At 39.8% G+C, this 18866-nt stretch overlaps 2 protein-coding genes across 2 annotated transcripts in view; both read right to left on the bottom strand.

The window, feature by feature from the left end:
- The window catches only part of BRCA2 (BRCA2 DNA repair associated), a 53777-nt gene extending 34911 nt beyond the window's left edge, over positions 1 to 18866 (bottom strand). Inside the window, exons 1-5 of the mRNA XM_023740337.1 lie at positions 18811 to 18866; positions 7879 to 7974; positions 5900 to 5969; positions 1668 to 2101; positions 1023 to 1204 (exon numbers count right to left, since the gene is read on the bottom strand). Coding sequence (XP_023596105.1) covers positions 1023 to 1204; positions 1668 to 2101; positions 5900 to 5969; positions 7879 to 7927 — 735 coding nt within the window. The 5' untranslated portion in view covers positions 7928 to 7974; positions 18811 to 18866. The remainder of the gene's footprint in view (positions 1 to 1022; positions 1205 to 1667; positions 2102 to 5899; positions 5970 to 7878; positions 7975 to 18810) is intronic.
- Positions 10917 to 18863, bottom strand: LOC101352659 (breast cancer type 2 susceptibility protein). Its single transcript, XM_023740335.1, has 2 exons — positions 17774 to 18863; positions 10917 to 16101 (listed from the first exon to the last, which is right to left on the bottom strand). The coding sequence occupies exons 1-2, from the start codon at positions 18861 to 18863 to the stop codon at positions 11048 to 11050; spliced, it is 6144 nt and encodes a 2047-aa protein (XP_023596103.1). The 3' UTR covers positions 10917 to 11047.

Below are 18866 nucleotides of genomic sequence, written 5' to 3'. Positions count from 1 at the left end.
ATCCTGTTCGCTTCATTCTCACTTGCTCCCGAAGAGATGAGACCAGTGGAGTATCTTAGATGGCCGCTCACAGGCTTTTAAGACCCCAGACACTACTCAATGGTGACTGACTTTTGAGATGGTTGGGAGGATTAAGTGAGATATAACCAATACATACAAAGTGCTTAGAAGAACACCTAGCACAGAGAAAATACTCCGTAAATGTTACCTGTTAATATTACCAAGGAGCCCTGGTGGTGCAGTGGTTAAGAGCTATGGCTGCTAACCAAGAGGTCGCCAGTTCAAATCCACCAGCTGCTCCTTGGAAACCCTGTGGGGTAGTTCTACTGTGTCTTCTAGGGTCACTATGAGTCAGAATCAACTTGATGGCAACGATTTTGGTTTTCTGGTTTATTAATATTACCAATGTTATTTCATTCCTCCATTACCTAAAAATCTACCTAGATAGCAGTGGGTTAACAAGAGCCCTCTTTTAAAAATGTAGATAGCTCTTAAGAAGGTTCAGGGCTATGAGCTATTCACTTTAAAATCAGACTACTTCCCTCCAACACCTAGCTGAGAGCACTTGCAATAATACAACAAGTAAGACTGATGTAGGAAGAGAAACACTCATTTGGAAGCACAGATGACTTTGGTAGGAAAAGGTGGGCAAGCAGAGGAGAGGGAGGCTCCCACTTCGGCTCATTAACCCCAAAAACAAACCCACTGCCCTCCACTAGATTCCAACTCATGGCACCCCTGCAAGACGGAGTAGAGCTGCCCGTAGGGTTTCCCAGGCTGTGCTCTTTACGGAAGCTGACGGCCACATCATTCTACCACGGAGCGCCGGGTGGGTTCTAACTGCCGCCCTTTTGGTCTGCAGCTGAGTGCTTTAACCACTGTGCCACCAGGGCTCCTTCAGACTGATTTCATTATTTCATTCATCCATTCCTGCATTCATTTGTTCATTCTTTGATACCAGTCAATAAAATCAAACCACACTTTGCTGTAAAACCGTAAAAGCACTGTAGACAACAGCCCACCTGCTCACGAGAACGCGTGGCGGGGACCCGGCCTCCGACTGCGGTTTTCAGCAACAGTCTCGGCCCCGTGGACGTTTTGGCAAGATACAGACTGCCTGGCTGTGGACAGACACGCTGCTGTTGCTTCATTTTAATTCGTTTATCCTGTCTATCTCTCGCATTCTGAAGATTTGTAATTAAATCTATTAAAGAATAAATAATTAGCAAACAATTAGACGGACTGTAATTTAAAAGCACAACCAATCCCTGTTTTACATTATCTATACATCAATTTTCTTTCAAGTGCAGAGACAAAGTATCCCTCTTCCCTTTTTAAATCTTCAAGGATGAAAAAAGTTTCCCAACTTGTAAAGCTATGTAAAGAATACAAATACATCAATTATTTTTATCTCAAACTCACAAGAAAATTAGTAGCCTGATAAAAAATACATTCTAGTCTAGCAGTCCCAGATTGCACGTTCAATACTTATTTTCAACAAGAAAGTCCACAAGTAGTTGCTTTTGAAAAGAAAAAAGAACAACTTAACCTATTTTTGGACTTAGAAAACTCTAAAGCATTAAAAACGTTTTGAAATGATTAATCATTACAAAAAAGGGGAAACCCTCAGGACATTATTTAATAAGAGAAGTATCTTCATACAATACCTAGTGGCTCTTCTCCGCCCTCTCTGAATGTGACAGCTGCTGCCAGATTGGGGTCATTTTTGTTGAGGGGAGGAACCCCACTCTCACTGACGTTACTCTCACCAGCAGCAGAGCCAGGCTTAACTGTATTTTTTTGTGTCTGTTCGTTGTCTTCCACATCGACCTCCCTGGCAGCGCACTGTTCATTTCTGTGAGAATGTGATTTCGTTTTAAACGGCGGAACAAAGACTTTGGTTGGTTTGCCTGAAGGAATCGAGTGTCTCGTTTTTTCAGTTCTTGTGGCAGGAACTTGGTAATGTTGCTGTCCTGAAGTGGACAAACTGCTGGAAGGTTTTTCCAAAGCCAAGTGTTCAACAAAATGAGACCTGGATAGAAATTCCTGACCAGGTGCAGTAAAATTCACATTCTGTTTTTCTTGCCGTTTTTTAGTTGTGCTGAAACAGGGAGAAAAAATTTTAAGTTTGACTTTTCACCAGCAAACGTACACATCTAAACGCTGAGGGATGTGCATGTTTTTGCAGACCCTGAAATGCTGACGATCCTAGTCCGCTAACGGTGTAGCACGCATCACAGCTGCCGTTCCAGACCATCCCAGGCTTTTCAAGTCTCTACGTTCTCACACCCTTCCTCCCAGCTTTAACTTCACCACCTTCTTACAGAGGAGAGTCTGTCAGATGTGGGCTCTCTGTACTTGGCCCCTCCACTTCTATCAGACTTGCTACCTCCTCTACCAGAGAAACACCCATCCATCCTCTCTTCTATAACCAACACCTTCACCTGTACTCGTGACCCCACAGAGCCAGCCAGTCTCCACGGGATCGCCGCTACTTCACTGATTCATCTCTCTTCCACCTCTTTATACCTTTTTATAGGGCTCCTTTCAGTTAGCCAGAAAGCCTTGCCCACCTTAGAACACTTCTCCCAGCCTCCCCGCTCCCTGAAGCCACCTTTTCTGCGTTCCCACATCACTGTTGTATCCAGCCGAGCGTTCATCTTCCGCAGTAACTCTTGTTTCCACGTCTGGCCCCCCGACTCGCCATCTGACTCGTTCATATTCAGCAGCACAGGATATATCAGGTACTTACAGCAGGTGCTTAATAAATATTTGTTAAATGCAAAAAACCCTTCCTATTTAATATGTAAATTAGGGTAATATACATACAAATAACTAAGCTTTCACTTCCTTCTTAATAGTACAACCTGTTTTTGAGAAAAATAAATGAAAACAAACCAAAAACATCACCTAGCTTTCTACACTCAAAGCACGTACATTTGCATCCTGCTGAAAAATACATTCTGGAAATACAGTCCATTAACTTTTTTTTTTTTTTTTAAACAATGCCGCAAGTAGTTATTTTTGAAAAGGTAACATTAAGATAATTTAAACCAAAATCTTTGTGTTTAAAAAAAAAATTGCCAGGTAGAAAAGATGTTCCAACAGTTTTCAACATTTTTAGATGTTTTTATTGATATTTACATCCATTATATCTAAGTGACATCCCTGCAATTGGTTCTTAACTTTTTCTGTTGATCTACCGTTTCACAAAAACGAAGATGTAGCTCTTTACCAACACCTCACTACACACACACGCGCGCGCACACACACGTAAATTCTCTCGCCTCTCCCCATCTTCCCAAGTTACATATTCAATTCCGTCAATACTCAACATTTCCATTATGACTGTATAAACACAATTCATGGTTCAATGTGCTAAACTAGTATAAAGCCTTCGTAGCATGTGTTTATATATGTACTTAAATCTTTCTTCTCCTGGAACAGTGTTTCTCTAAGTTTTGGTTAGTTTCTTTTTTTTTCTGATGTCTGCTAATTGCATGTCTCTACACACCTAAGAGCTGGGGACCAAAAAGCTGTTGGAAGTTCTTGGTACATACGTAGAATTTGCTAATGGTAAGTACACTGTTGACTGATTAACAGGAAACTTCGAACAGTGAAAATTTAGCTGCTGGCACTCTGGAAGCTGAATGGGGAAGAGTGCTCCTGGGGAGTCCTCAACATTCAGTGTGCGCACGTTACCTTGTTCCCCTTGCTTTCAGTCCACCGCTTCCAGCCTCAACAGTGCCTACTGGGTTCGCCATAAAGAGAACCTCTATCGTGCCCTCTCTGGAGAATGAGACTCTAGCCCTTCCTTAGAGGGGCCCAATTTCATGGAGGGAAGGAGAGAATTTGACTGTTTCTTAAACATATTTCCTCCCTCCTTATTCTGGCTCGTTTCCTCTCCACCGCCCTCGCTGAAGATGTCTGACATCATCCACTCCTGAGCTTCCGAGGTGTCTTTAGTGTGACATGGCTGGTTCTCCGCTCTCTCCACTACCAGCTTCAATTCCATTCTCTCCCGCTGTGCTCTCCTCTCCTGCTCTCCCTCTCCTTGGTGTGTGCACACGTCTACATAAGCTCCTTCACTTGGTTTTGGGAGAATTTTGGGAGGCGGTGAAAGTGGACGAGCATGTTATGTTCAATTCCCCATCTTTACCAAGAAAGTTTAATCTTAACATGAGGTATGCTTAATTTCATCTTGTTGGCAACAACTGTCCCGGGGCCCTCTAGTCTCCTGTTGCAAAGTGGTCTAGCTACCTCTCTAGCCTAGCTCCACAGCTGTGGCCACCTGAGGATTCCCTTGGCCTCTCCTGGGTTGAATTCTTGTCTTTTAAGTCCCATGTCTTCCTCCTTCTTGATTTATATACTTATTTCGGTTAGCTTTCCAAGCAAGTGCGTGGGAGAGAAATCTTTTGATACTTTCCATGTGAAAAATGTCTACCCTCACGCTTAACTGACATTTTGGCCAGTGACAGAATTCTAGGTTGGCAGTTTTTCTCTCTCAGAATTTTGAAGGCACATAATCTATATTATAGCACCTGTACTCTTCTAGATTCCGTTCTCGATGATGAAAGGATACACACTATTATGCTTCTCAAGACTTTATTCAGAACCTGCTTTTCTTTTCCTCTAGAAAATGGAAGGTTCCTCTTTGACTTTGGGGTTCTAAAAATTTCACACTGATGGGCCTAACTGTGGTCATTTTATTCATTGTGCTTACTCAATGGGCCTTCTTAATCAAGAAGCTCATGTAATTCAGCACAGGTAAAATTTCTTAAATATGTTCTTTGAAAATTTCTTTTCTTCTTTCTCAAACTCCAAATTTTCAGGTATCTAGACCCACAGGACTGACTTTTCCAATTACCTTTTCATCCCCCTCACCCATTTTTTTTTTTTTTTTGTTCTACATTCTGGGAGCTTTTGTGATTTTTATCTTCCATTACTTCTACTGGATTAATCTATTTCTGCCATGGTATTTTTAATTTCTTAGAGACCTTTTTATGACAACTTGTTCTTATTTCCAGGCTGCAGTATCTTATCTGAGAATACTGTTAAGTTCTTTTTTGAAGTTTTCTTCTTCTCGCATGGGCTGTTTCCTCTAAGTCTCCCCGCCCCGTTTGGTTTGCTCTGGGTTTTCTGTTTTGGTTGCCATCTTTCACAGCAGCTCTCTTCCAATGACCAGGGACCCCTGATTGTTCCTATTTAAGAGTAACGTAATAAAGAGCTGACTGGGAGCTCGCGTGCTGAAGCTTGTCAATTGCTGGCTTCACTGTCTGCTGATCTGGCTATATGCTGTTTCATTTGCGCACCTCCAACTGTCAGTATTTTTAGGTCTTTTCTGTTGGGCTGGTCACATTTCCCAGAGAAAAATCTTCCAGTATCCTGCCTAGAGGGCTGGCTGCCAGCAGTTAGGGGCCAGGCTGGAAGGAGGCTCCTTGGTATGTAGACTTGTACTTAGTCTCTGCTTTCAGTACCTTTTCCCTCACCTGTGCCTGGTGTCTCCCTTCACCTCAAATTCAGAATCCCTCTAACTCATCCTCTCCAGAGAACAAACTTCGGGTCTTCTGGGGAAAGAGGAAAGACTACCTGCCTGCTGCAGGGGAAGGACAGAGATGCTAGATGCTTCTTAAACAAACTGCCTACTAATCTTCCTATTTTCTGCCTCATCTTCAGGAGTACGTGTCGCAGCCACTTTCTGAGTCTTTCTCGGGCCCTTCAGGGGAAATGGGCGGCCTCTCTGCTGACTCTAATAACAGCTTACGTTTTAGCTTTTCTCATGGCAGTGACATAAGGTGGACATTATTTTAAAAAATATTTATTAAAAAAAACACTATTCCTACCTCATTATATTACTAGAATTAAAAAACAAACACACAAACAAACTAAAATGTCTTACCAAAATGGTACACAGCTAACTGGCTTTAAGGAAAGGTGATGCATAAATAATCTTCTATCTTTTATTGTGCCTAGAAAAAAATATTATTTTGCATTATACATTATTGAAAATCTAATAAAGGATTTTACTTCCTATGCCAGTTATGGTAATGTTTCACATACTCAAATGCAAAATTAAATTAAAAAAAGCAAATCCTAAAATTAAAAATGAATGGAAATGAATGAATGTGATCTAATTATTAAGTTGAACACAGTACTCTATAAACCCATAATAATATATACTCTAAGAACAAGAACAACTACAAAGAATTCTTAAACTTCCCTTAGTACTTTTATTGTTAGTAAGGTTTGAGAACCACCAAGTCAGAAGAAAGAAAAGAACAACAGAAGTACGTGCAGCTTTTTGAATATTCAACCCATTCTTTTTTTTTTTTTTTTAATTGTGGTGAAATATACACACCAAGACATCCGCCAACACAGTAATTTCCACATTTACAATTTGATGGCACTCATTACACTTTTCACGTTGTGCCACCATTATCGCTATCCTTTTCCAAAATATTCCACCACCGTTAACAAAAACTCAACGTCCCCCACAACCCATTCTGTCTTTTAAGATAACTTCCAAATCTCTATCACTGAATGACAGATAAGTTAGAGAATTCCAAAACGTTCCTGATTCCCTGTGGGATTTATCCCTTCATGTTTCAGAAGTAAGCCTCTATAGTTTAATACAATTATCCCTCACTATCCACACTCTTCTTATCCAAACTCAAGAAATAAATACTGAACAATACTTATATGTGTTTTATTTATTTTCAAGTAGTCCATGGGAAGAACTTTAGATTTCAGCGTAAATGAGACAGGGGTCATAGGGTGCTTTAAGCAGCCAAGTGACACGTCTGACTTCTGTGTCAGAAGGACGGACGGCTCTGGCTGCCGTGTTGAGAGAAGCCTGGTGGGGGGCGGGCAAAGGCAGAAGCAGGGAGGCCAGTTAGAAGCTATGATAGTGGCTGGTTGAGGGGGCAGAGGAGGAGGTGAGAAGGAATGAACGGATTCTGGTTACATTTGGAGGTTAGAACCTACAGGACTTGGGGATGGGTTGGATGTGGGGTGTGAGGAAATAAGAGTAAAAGATCACATCAAGGTTTTGACGCGGTTGCCTGGCTGAATGGCACTGCTCCTCACTGAGAAGAGAAAGAGAAGAGCATGAGCAGGTTTGGGGGCGGGATGGAATCAGTTCAGCACTGGGCATGATAACTTTGAGATGTGGATTAGAAATCCAAATAGAGGTGTATCAAGTAGGCAAATGAGTAGGTCAGCCTGGAGTTCTGGGGACGGGCTAAGGCTATGGATGTCACTCTGCTGGTCCCTGGAGTTTAGCCCAGACAAGCTCTAAGGACAGAGCCCCGGGGCACTCCTATATTTAGAGTAAGGAAAGAGTAAGGAAGAACCAGCAGAGAATGAGTGGAGAAGCCAGTGATACAGACAGAGAACCAAGAGAAGGCAGTGGTCTGGAGAAGAGTAAGCAAATGTTGCTGAAAGAAGAGTCCAATGAGGACTGAGAAATGCCCACCTGGTCTGGCAACGTGGAGACCACCGTGTGACTGACTTAGGAAAGAGTGATTTTGGTGACTGGTGGGGAACAAAAGCCTGACTGGGCTCCAGAACCTGAGCTTTTACTACACACTCAGGTTTCACTAAATTCTTATAGCTTTAAAAAAAAAAAAAAATCCAGAAATGCCATTATTTTATAATCATTTCACACTTCCTACTTACAGAGAACCTCTGGATCCTACTGGGCATTATGAAGGAAACGTTCATTTAAGAAACAAAGCAAGATGTAAGCTCACAGTTAAATTACACTGTAAAATATTTTCCAATTACATATATACTCAAAAGAAATGAGACAACAACTTCACGAATATAATGTATATCACTTATACAGGGGGAAAGATCAGGATAAAAAGCAAACTTTACCATCTGGAGTACTTTTTGAAGCTTGTAAGGATTTTTCTTGATTTTCCATTATCCTGTCAAATTCATTTAACAAGCTTCTTTTGATTGGGGGTTCTCCTAAAAGGAAATTTCCATACATGTTTTTAAAACAAATAATATCAATTTTATTTTTCAAAAGTCTGCTGTTGTTAGTTACTGCTGAGTTGATTCCAACTCATGATGACCCCATGTGTGCAGAGCAGAACTGTGCTGTACAGGATTTGCAAGGCTGTGACCTCTCAGAAGCAGATGGCCAGGCCTGTCTTCCAAGGCATCTTTGGGTGAGTTCGAACTGCCAACCATTTGGCTAGTAATTGAGCACTTAACAACTTGTGCCACTCAAGGACTACAGTCCATTTTTTAAAGTACTGCCTCTTACAATATGTTAAGTAAAAAATACATAATAATTATAATTTTAATAGTGTCATGGATTGAATTGTGTCCCCCCAAAATATCTGTCAGCTTGGCTGGGTCATGACTCCCAGTATTGTATGATTGTGTACCATTTTGTAAATCTGATGTGATTTCCTTATGTGTTGTAAACTATACCACTATGACGACGTTACATGCGATTTCCTTACGTGTTGCAAACTCTATCAACTATGATGAGGTTATACTGATGAGGTTTACAAGACTGGATAGTGTCTTAATCCAATCTCTTTTGAGGTACAAAAGAGAGAAGCGAGCAGAGACACAAGGGAAGCTCACACCACCAAGAAAGCAGCACCGGGAGCAGAGTGTGTCCTTTGGACCTGAAGTTCCTGCGCTGAGACGCTCCCAGACCAAGGAAAGACTGATACATCACAGGGACCTTTCTCCAGAGCTGACAGAGAGACCCTTTCCCTGGAGCTGATGCCCTGAATTTGTGGACTTGTAGCCTACAGGACTGTGAGAGAATGAACTTCTGTTTGTTAAAGTCATCCACTTGTGGTATTTCTGTTGGAGCAGCACTAGATGACTAAGACAAATAGTGACCATTTTAATTTGAAAGAGAAAATTCATTTTTAAATATCACTCTAATGTCTACTAATTTTTTCCCCCATTTTAAATAACTTAATAGGGTCTATCTGATAGGGTATAGGAATAAACAGGGAGTCCCTGGGTGGCATACATGGTTAAGGCCTGGCTGCTAACCCAAAGATTGGCAATTTGAGTCCACCAGAGGCTCCTTGGAAGAAAGGCCTGGCAATCTATTTCCAAAGAATCAACTTCTGAAAACCCTACGAAAACAACTCTGACACATGTGGGGTCGCTATGAGTCAGAATCAACTCGATGGCAACTGGTTGTTTTTTTTTTTTTTTTTAGAGATAAACAGATGTTACCAGGTACGACAGATAAGCTACTTTTTAATAAACTGGCAATGAATGTAACTCTAGGTTTACCGGCAAAAAAGAAAAACAAAATTTCTGCAAAGAATCTTTTTTTGGCATTAAATTTACAGAGGAACTACTATAGAGGTCCTGCAGTTAGAGTCAGGGAAGAGAATAGGTTTGTAGAATTACCAAATTATGTAAAAATACTAGCAAAACTAACACTTCTGATTTAAAAACTCTATAAAAGCTGAGAGAACAAAACTGAACCCTAACTCAGATGATAAATGTCCATGTCGTGCTGAGACAGTACGTGCTAACAGCTGTCTTGCTTTCTGATGCTTTATTACAAGGAAGGGATTTACCAGGTTTAGTAAGTAAAAATGTCCATGCAAGGCTTTATCAAGGGTTAGATCATTATAAAGTGATTCGGTTTAACAAAGACCTATAATGTTCAAACAACCAAAAGCTGATTAAGCTATATTGCTTACATATAACAGAAGAAACCCTAGTGGTGCAATGGTTAAGCGCTCAGCTGCTTACCTAATCTGCTTTCATAAAGACCACAGCCTTGGAAACCCTATGGGGCAGCTCTACCTGTTCTATAGGGTCACTATGAATTGAAATCGACTTGACGGCAACGGGTTTTACATAAAACAGAAATGAAGAAAATTAAATAAAGATGCCTTTGAGCATATTTAGGATATTTTTTTCTAGGCAGAAGAACAACTCACTTCTGCACTTCAAATTCTGCAGTCGACAACAGAAAATAGTTTAAGTATTATAAACTTGCTACTTTTCTTACAAAGGAATTTAGCACAGAATGTGACCTAGATGCTATTGTTAGGTGTCGTTGGGTTGGTTCCGACTCCACGCCCAACAGAACAAAACGCTTCCTGGTCCCGCGCCATCCTCACAGTCGTTGCTGTTTGAGCCCTGCCGTTGCAGCCACCGTGTCAGTCCAACTCGTTGAGGGTCTCCCTCTTTTTTGCTGACCCTCTGCTTTACCAAGCATGATGTCCTTCTCCAGGGACTGGTCCCTCCTGATAACATGTCCAAAATAAGACAAAGTTTCGCCATCCTCACTTCTGAGGAGCATTCTGGCTGTACTTCTTCTAAGGCAGATCTGTTCTGTGACCTGGATGTTGTTTGCTGTTAGGCGCCCACTCAGAGAGTCGGTTCCCACTCATAGAGACCTCTTGTACGGACCTGGATAGCACTTGATTAAGTCAAACTCTTATTTACCAGGATGACTTAAAGGCAAAAGGCACCAAGTGGAGAACGAACTGACTGGACTCAGCTTCTTTCTGTGTAACATGAAGGGATTGGCCAAGAGACTTCCGATAACTCAAATATTCTACGAATCTGTAACTTTTTAGAAGGAGCTAGCTATTTAAGGGTGTTCTTAACCTGAATGCTCCTTAGAAGCAAGGATGGCAAGACTTTTTGACTCGCTTACTTTGGTCACTGGGAAACACCAATCACTAGCCAGGAACATCATGTTTGGCAGAGAAGAGAAGCAATGAAAACAAGGGAAACCCTCAATGACATGGATCAACACAATGGTGGCACAATGGACTCAAACAAACCAAAATCCATGACGATGGTCCAGGACTGGGTACATGGTTCTGTTGTACGTAGGGTCACCATGAGTCAAAGCTGACCTGACGGCCACTGGGTATTCTCAGCGTCTTCCAACCTAGGACGCTCATCTGCCAGCACTCTAATGGACAATATTCTGTTGTGATCCATAGGGTTTTCACTGGCTGATTTTCGAAAGTAGATCGCTAGGTCTTTTTTCCTATAACTACAAGATAGCATACCAGGACTATTAAGGTCTTTAGTTTTTACTGATTTGCAAACCAAAAGGAAAAAGCAGAAACTTACCAGCTGAGAGAAGTGCATTTCTTCTTTTTCCAATTCTTGAATTTAACATAGCCGTTTCCTCATTTTTGGGGCAGGTAAACTGAGAATGTCTGGCACGACTTGGCAGTTCAGAATCTGTCATCTCGTCGTCTTCCATGAAAGCTCTGGCAATCTCTACTGCTTCTGTTTCAAAACAGTTTTCTGGATCTTTGGAGTAAGTAGAACGAACTTCTACATTTGTTTTCACAGGAAGATTAGAAAAAGTTTTGATATTACCAATTTTCATTTTTATATTTCTAGGCAAAGTTTGTTCTTTTCCCAAAAGATAAACGTTCTCAACTAGTGACGCTTCGGTTCCTGATGCCAGCTGCTGTTTACCTTGCTTACGCTGAGAGAGATGCGGAGAAACTTTAATAGACTGACAGTTTTCTGAAGAACCACTTTCATTATGGTTATCTGACAACTGAAATTCTTTATTGTAGGTTTTCTCCATTTTGGAGTTTACACAGTGTTTTGGGATTCTCTTATCAACGCAAGGAAATATTTTTGATACATCTCGTCTAGATGTTGGTGAGTGATTACATTCAGTCGTGATTAGATCAAATTCCTCTAACATTCCCTTAACTTTGTGTAAGGCACTTTCAGAAATTAACACCTGTTTTCCACTTGCTGTACTAAATCCAGAGGGGGCAGATGAATTTATCACACTAGATGAGAAGCCTTCTTGGGGTGATGGCAATTTGTTTTTGGTGTGTATCATAGTATTTTTTTCTTTTGTGAACTTGTTTGAACGTTCATTACTTTTAAAGGATACTCTGGAAAAGAGATGCTTGGCACTATCTTCAATCTCAGAAAACATCTGTCTTGTCTTTTGTAATGAAGCATCTGACACCTGTACAGATTTCCCACTTGCTGTGCTAAAAATCCCACAAACATTTGTAGAGGAGATAGACTTGGGAAGCATCTCTGTGTTAAGTTTACATACGTCAGAAGTATTCAAATTAACCTGACAAGGTGGTATTTCAGAAACTTTATCCAATTCAGGCATACTTTGGTTATGTGGTAAAATTTGTTCGCTTTGAATGTCAAGAGCCTTACAGGAATGCATACTGCATTCTTCGCCATCTTGAGAGTTAGGAAAAATATTATCTTCTGAACCATCTAATGCTGTATAGCAACCTGCCACAATTTTTGTTTCAGAAGTACCTGATTTACTCTCAGTGCTCTGTTTACCGCCCTTACTGGAGCTGTCTGCAAACATCTCGCTCACTCTTTTTATTGTCTCATGTGAAACAGAGACGATTTTACCACTTGCTGTACTGAATACAGGTGGTCCTACCTCAAAATTACTTGAACCAGACATAGCGAATTCAGTGGCTGCGTTTTTATTTTTGCACGGTGAAGTGTCAGTCACAAGTTTCTGAACACAAATATCTTCACTTACAGTTTGTGGGTGTGTGTTTGCTCTTCTTACTGTAGATGTTACTTCGGAAACACTGGTGCTTTCTCTATCTTTAACATTCTTCACCACTGGCTCAATATCAGAATTGTTCACTTTATTATTTGAGAGATACCCTGATTTATTATGTACCTCATCTGAATCACAAAAATCAGAACTGGATGAACAGTTATTACTTAAGTAACTTAAATCTTGTTTTTCAGAGAGGTTATTTTTGTCGTTTGCTGTTATGATACTATTTGAACTATCTCCATATGAAGGATTTCCTACACAATCCTGAGGGTATTCTTTTAAACAAATACCCTTGGCAGCATTTATTTTTCCCGGTTGATATTCCAATTTTCCTTCTCTAAGCCATTTTTTTGCTTCAAATAGTGATGTCTGACTCACAGAAATTTGCCTGCCATGTCCTGTGTAAAATGCTAAAGCTGGATCTTTGTTGGCTAAACAAGTTGAACGGTTTGTGTAACAAGTCGTAGGACTTTTTGCTGTTTCTTTTTCTATATTTTCATGTACTTCAACTTCCAAAGAAATATTATTTGATGTTTTGAGATTTCCAATGTGGCTATATAAATTATCATTTAAGAGCCCTGTGGTCTCATCAGAAACAAGGTTTCTCTCATTATTATCTAGAGAATTCTCCATTTCTTCAGACCTTAAGACAGTAGTTATCTCAACTGTCCCACACGCTAATTCAAGCCTTTCTTTACATTCCTCTCTCTCCTTTAGAGTCTTTGTCCCTTGATGGCGAAAACTGGAGATTTCACTAGTATTATCTTGCCTGTTTTCATCGAAGAGATTTTTCACTCTGTCCAAAGATTCCTTTGTAATTTGTACTTTTTTCCCACTAGCTGTACAAACACCCAACATGGTAGGTTCTCTGGTCTTCTCAGTTTCATGTTTGGGTGGTTGGCGGATAGTCAGGAATTTATTTTCGGTACCATCTGGATTACTTCCTTTCCGTATTTTGTTTTTAACCATATTTCTTTCCTCGTAACTTGAACTGTCCATTTTGTTCTTACTTACGTCAGAAAGCAATTCAGAGTTCAAAGAATCTGAAAAGTTACTCAATTCTTCTGCATATGTCTTATCAAATAAATTCACCACTTTATTTAATGATTCTTTGGCGACTCTGACATTTTTCCTACTTGTAGCCTGAAAGGGTAAATCAGATATGTCAAAATCTTTCACATTTTCCCCCATTTTATTAGAAGATGACTGTTCTTTATTTGAAGTATCAATATGAAATGTTTCTTCAGCTTTCACAACTTCCAAACAAGTTACATCTGACAAACCTTCTTTAATTTCATTGTTTCCCCCCTTTATAAACTGGCTAGACATTTTTAGATACATGCTATGCTGATCGATCAAATGTGGCCAGCCATTTTCATCTTTATGACTATAAACTACAGCATCTTTACTTGAATCATTGCCATTGGATTCTCCTAAGTTACAAGTATTTCCACTGGTACCAGTACATTTGTTTTTTTCATTTTCAGTGTTTCTCTTGCAATCTGCAGTATTCCCTTCAACGAACATGCTAGCAGTCATGTCAACATTATTCTGTAATATAAGTGGGCATTTACTGTGTTTCTCATTCAAATTTTTATCATTGTTAAAATTTTCTACCTCAGGCACAGAGACAACAGAAGCACACTGACTTGAAGAGAATCTTCTGGGATGTACTTCTGCAAAAGTGTCCTCACAAGCGTTCTCAATATCACTGAACAGTTTCAGAGCGCTCTGCAGAGCTTCACTAGAAACGTTTATTTTTGTGCCAAGTGCTGAACAAAAGCCCGTAAATTTCTCTTTATTTTTATATGTTAAACAGTCGGAAGCACTTTCGTTACAGTTATTTTTCAGCAAGCAAGCAACCTTTTGCTTATCTCCAACCGGACCATCCAATTTCTTGCTGTTATCTACCTGACTAGTAGCTGGGGCATTAGTTGTGACACCAAGATCAACATCTTTCCAATCATCAGAAGAGTTACTCAGGATAGTCATTTGGTTTTCAGATCTTTCAAATGTATTATTCTTTACTATGTAGCTTGGTTTTTGGAACTGTGTAAATTCAAACTGACTTCCTGATTCTTCCAATATAGTAGAAAGCTCTGTAATTTCTGCCTTTTGACTAGGTGTTAAATTATGGTTGGAATTAAAATCTTGCTTTAAAGATAAAATCCGAGGAGCTGTGTGACCATTTCCACTATCAGAGACAAATGCACTGCTCTGCACGTCCGCAGATGCAGTATTCAGGGTTTGTGAATCAAGTGCGTGAGGTTTGTTCAGTCTCTTTTGATTATCTAATGGTAAGGCATTTACAATTTTGACACAAGCTAAACTTCTAGGATACTGGTCTTCAATATCTTTGAAGAGTGCTTTGCTTTTCTTAATGTTGTGTTCAGAGAGTTTTATGTCTTTATTAGAAGCTGTTCTGAAGCCACCTCCAAAATTGTAATTTGAAACTGGATCCAAGGGCCCTGCACATCTTTCTGTGTAATCGTTACTTCTGCTCGATTTCATATCTATCTCCAAGGAGATGTCTGATTTTAAATCTTGACTTACAGTCATTTTTAGATGCTGCTTTTCACTATTTCTGTCCCCCTCTGTAAGATCATGGGCTACATCTGAAGAGTCACGATCTTTTATAATCAGTACCTGGGCTGCTTGTTCATCACCTATGTCTGAATACACTACCGTGGTAGAGTTCTTGAGAATGGCTTCTTTTACACAACTGAAGCTCGCCTCAGGAAGTTCCTTAGTATTTTCTAAAACAGCCATATTCCTTTTATTTGTCATTTGAAAGACAAAATTATCCTCATTCTCTGGGAAAAGTTCTTCAGAATTTGGATTGACAGTTATTTTAGAAGTTAAAGCAGTTTCTTCTTCATCTTTTTGGATTACTGTGACATTTGTATTTTGGTTAAATTGCTCCTTCACAGAAGGTGATGCTACTTTCATGTATTTTTCGGGTGGTGACAGCTCAGCTTTTTTCGAATTTTCATTTAAGACACATATTTCTTGATTTTTTTCCAGGGGAATATTTTTGGTTAATTCAAAAGTGGCTTCACAATTCTTACGTTTTAGTTCCTCTGACATTTTATGTGATTCTTTTTCTCTAGAAATCACAACTGGGTTTGACAGAGGATCCCTGGAGCTAGGAGTTGCAGTAAGAGTGCTGGCATTCTCCTGGTCATATAAAAAGCTTCTCTGGGGTTGCCAGTGAACACCACTGTGCTCTACTTCTGAACGTCGTACTGCAGGGTGACGTGCTGCAGCCCAGACCTTTCCTGCTACATCTGAAGCTCTCTGGCCTGTTGGATGATCCTCACGATGACTTTCCTGCAGGCACGACGGACCGTCAGTTTCTGTGATTATAGATGACTGCAGTTCTGTATTAATTTTTGTTTCTTTGTAATCAAGATCTTGAGATATTATTTTATTATTAGAACTGCTTTCATTATTGGAACTTTTTCTCAGAACTGTCCTGAAGGAGCTGGTTAGGGACAAAGTTGGTTCTTCAGTAACATTCTGTAAACTATTTCTTTTGATAGAAGAATGCAATAAACCTAAGCATAAAGACATAAAGTGGCAAAATAAAATTTAAGTGTCACTGATCACAGTCACTAAATAGTTTTCACTAAGAAGGCAGTACCTAAAACAAGAATTACATGAAGAGCAGTAAGGGAATGTCACTGATTTAAACAAAGAATTCTAAATACTCTCTATTTTGAAATTATTGTATTTTCCAGCTGAAGATAAATAGGAACTAGTATTTTTTTTACCATGTGTATCAGCTCAATCATAATTAGTATGTAGTTCAAGGAGGTGGCTTGCTACCATATACAAAATTCAAAGTGATTTTTATCAGAAAATAAGTTCATTGTTAATACTAGAGCAATAGGAGACAGAAAAGTAATGCAGAGGAAAACAATTAGAAAAATAACCATTTCCTTTAGTTAATCCTGGCTTTCATATTAAAAGAACACATGCCAAATTTAAAAACAGGCTCTACATAGAAAGGGCCTGAAAGATGACCTAATCTCAATGACAAAGCCAAATGGGTTAAACTGCTCTGGTAAGTTAATTTCTCAGTCCTCTGAATTTTCTATCGAGCAATTCAAAATTCTTAATCAGTGACCATTACTATATATTAACTGTTTTTTGGCTTTAACTCTGATATCTAAAGCAGCAAACATTTTTATCTGGAAATTAATCCAAACCTAACACACCTTCTCTACTCCAGCCCCACCAGTTTCATATCCACCAGGCCATCATCACCCACTAAAACTCCCAGGAGACAGAAAAAAACTTATTTTAAACACATAGTTTAGCTACTGATAAGCGAATGTTGTTATTGTTGTTAGGTGCCAGGGGAGTCAATTCTGACTCATAGTGACCCCACGTGACAGAGTAGAACTGCACCGTAGGCTTTCCCAGGCTATAATCTTTACAGGAGCAGATCGTCAGGTCTTTCTCCTGAGGAGCTCCTGGGTGGGTTCGAACCACTGACCTTTCGGTCAGCAGCTGATGGCTTAACCACTGCACATCCAGGGCTCCTTGATAAGCAAATAGTTGCTAAAATAAAAAATGAGTTTCACTGTGCACACTCTGGACACCCAGAGATACAGCGATAATTTTAAACGATCTCAAAATACCTAACTATACAACCAAAAATACCACTTCATGTCAGGACCGCCTTGCTTTAAAAGCCACTTCACGTCAGGACCGCCTTGCTTTCAGCTTAGACAACAGTTACCTCTTTTCACATGCTTCAGAGAACATACATAGTATGTAACACAACAGTTTTAGAGTTGTCCAGTTTGCTACCATATACTAATAAACACTTTCAAATAAAAGTAGAAAATGTTTAAAAAGGCAAATTTTTAACTTATATTTTACCAGAATCAAAAAAAAATTAAAGCAGGAATTTAGTAGCCAAGCCTTTGATGCTTACAAACCCGTCACAAGGGTGACGGTTACATCTATGCAAACCGATCCAACAAGTCTGAATGAACTGATTCTGGGCATGGCAATTAAAGGCCTCAACAATAATACAGTGGACACCACCTGAGACTAACTACAGTATACACAGATTAAAAACAAAAACAAATTTAAAACTACAGAAGGAAAGCTGGCTGTATGTTTAAAAAGAGTAAAGAAAAGAAATTCACATATTCAGAAAAGAGACCTTGTCACCATCATAAAACTATGTGCATTATTCACAATGAAAACAGGTACCTGAATCAGTATTTGTAAATGTAAGCGGTGCTTCGAACTGGGCTGAACAGGTAGCTGGTTCGGATTCTTGATCCTTCTGTACTTTTTCTGCCAGATAAGATGTTTCACCATTTATAGAATAAATAAACTTTTTTGTTTTCTTTTTCAAAGTGGATAATAAACCTGCATTCTTCAAAGTTACAGAAGCATGTTTGGTGGTGGCTGGGCAGCTTCCACTATCAACCCAACTTGGACATAAGGAACCCCCTCTCTGCGAGCAATCAGCATCTATTTCCAACCCACCTTCAGAAGCTTCAGGTTTTTCTTTAAAGTTTGAATCATTCACATTATCTGAGAAAACTGCACCAAAAGTCTCGTCAGGTGATTCTCTTACCCTGAAAACAGACTTTGTGATACCCTGAGATGGAGAAGCTACTGGAGAAGTTCCAGATACTGTTTGCTTTACTGCAAGAATGGAGTCATCATGAGACACAAGACTCTGTCCTTCACTGCTCTGAGCGACCGCTCTTTCCTCATTCACTATCTTCTCTGTTTCTGGGAGACTTGAAATACGTGGCAAAGAATTTTCTGAAGTAATAAAGTTGGCACATTCTTTCTCTGTGCCTGTTAGGTCTTTTTCCGAATTATTCTGGTCACAAGAAGTAGGTAGTAAGGGTATTTTCTCCATCTGCATTCCATTTAGGCCCGAGAGGGTTAGCTGAGACCATTCAGAGGCTGAAGCTGCCACAGCCTCCTTGGACCCTGTGTCGCTAATATTCCCGGTGGGTTCCTCATCTGGTACATTGCAGTCTAATGGATCACTGTCATCTGGTTCCATTTCAAATGCAAATAAATGTTCATGTTCTTCCAGTTGTTTTTCAGCGTCTTCACATTCACCAGCTTTTGTTCTATTGAAAACTTTTTTCCTAGTCCTGCCAGTTTTTATTTTTTGTAGATCTCCTCTTTGATATTTAGTAAGACATAGTGAAAAACTATCTTCTTCAGAAATACCTGCAACAGTTTCACATACTTCTTCTTCTACAGCATGTGGCACTAACCTTCCAAGGTGGTCTTCACAGCTACTCACTTCACCGAATACATTCCCTAGCATTTT

The sequence above is a fragment of the Trichechus manatus genome, unplaced genomic scaffold (genome assembly GCF_000243295.1).
Source record: "Trichechus manatus latirostris isolate Lorelei unplaced genomic scaffold, TriManLat1.0 scaffold00153, whole genome shotgun sequence".
In the NCBI taxonomy this organism is placed as follows: Eukaryota; Metazoa; Chordata; class Mammalia; order Sirenia; family Trichechidae; genus Trichechus; species Trichechus manatus.
The sequence above is the reverse complement of the archived record's forward strand: the minus strand, read 5'-3'. Positions and strand labels throughout refer to the sequence as shown.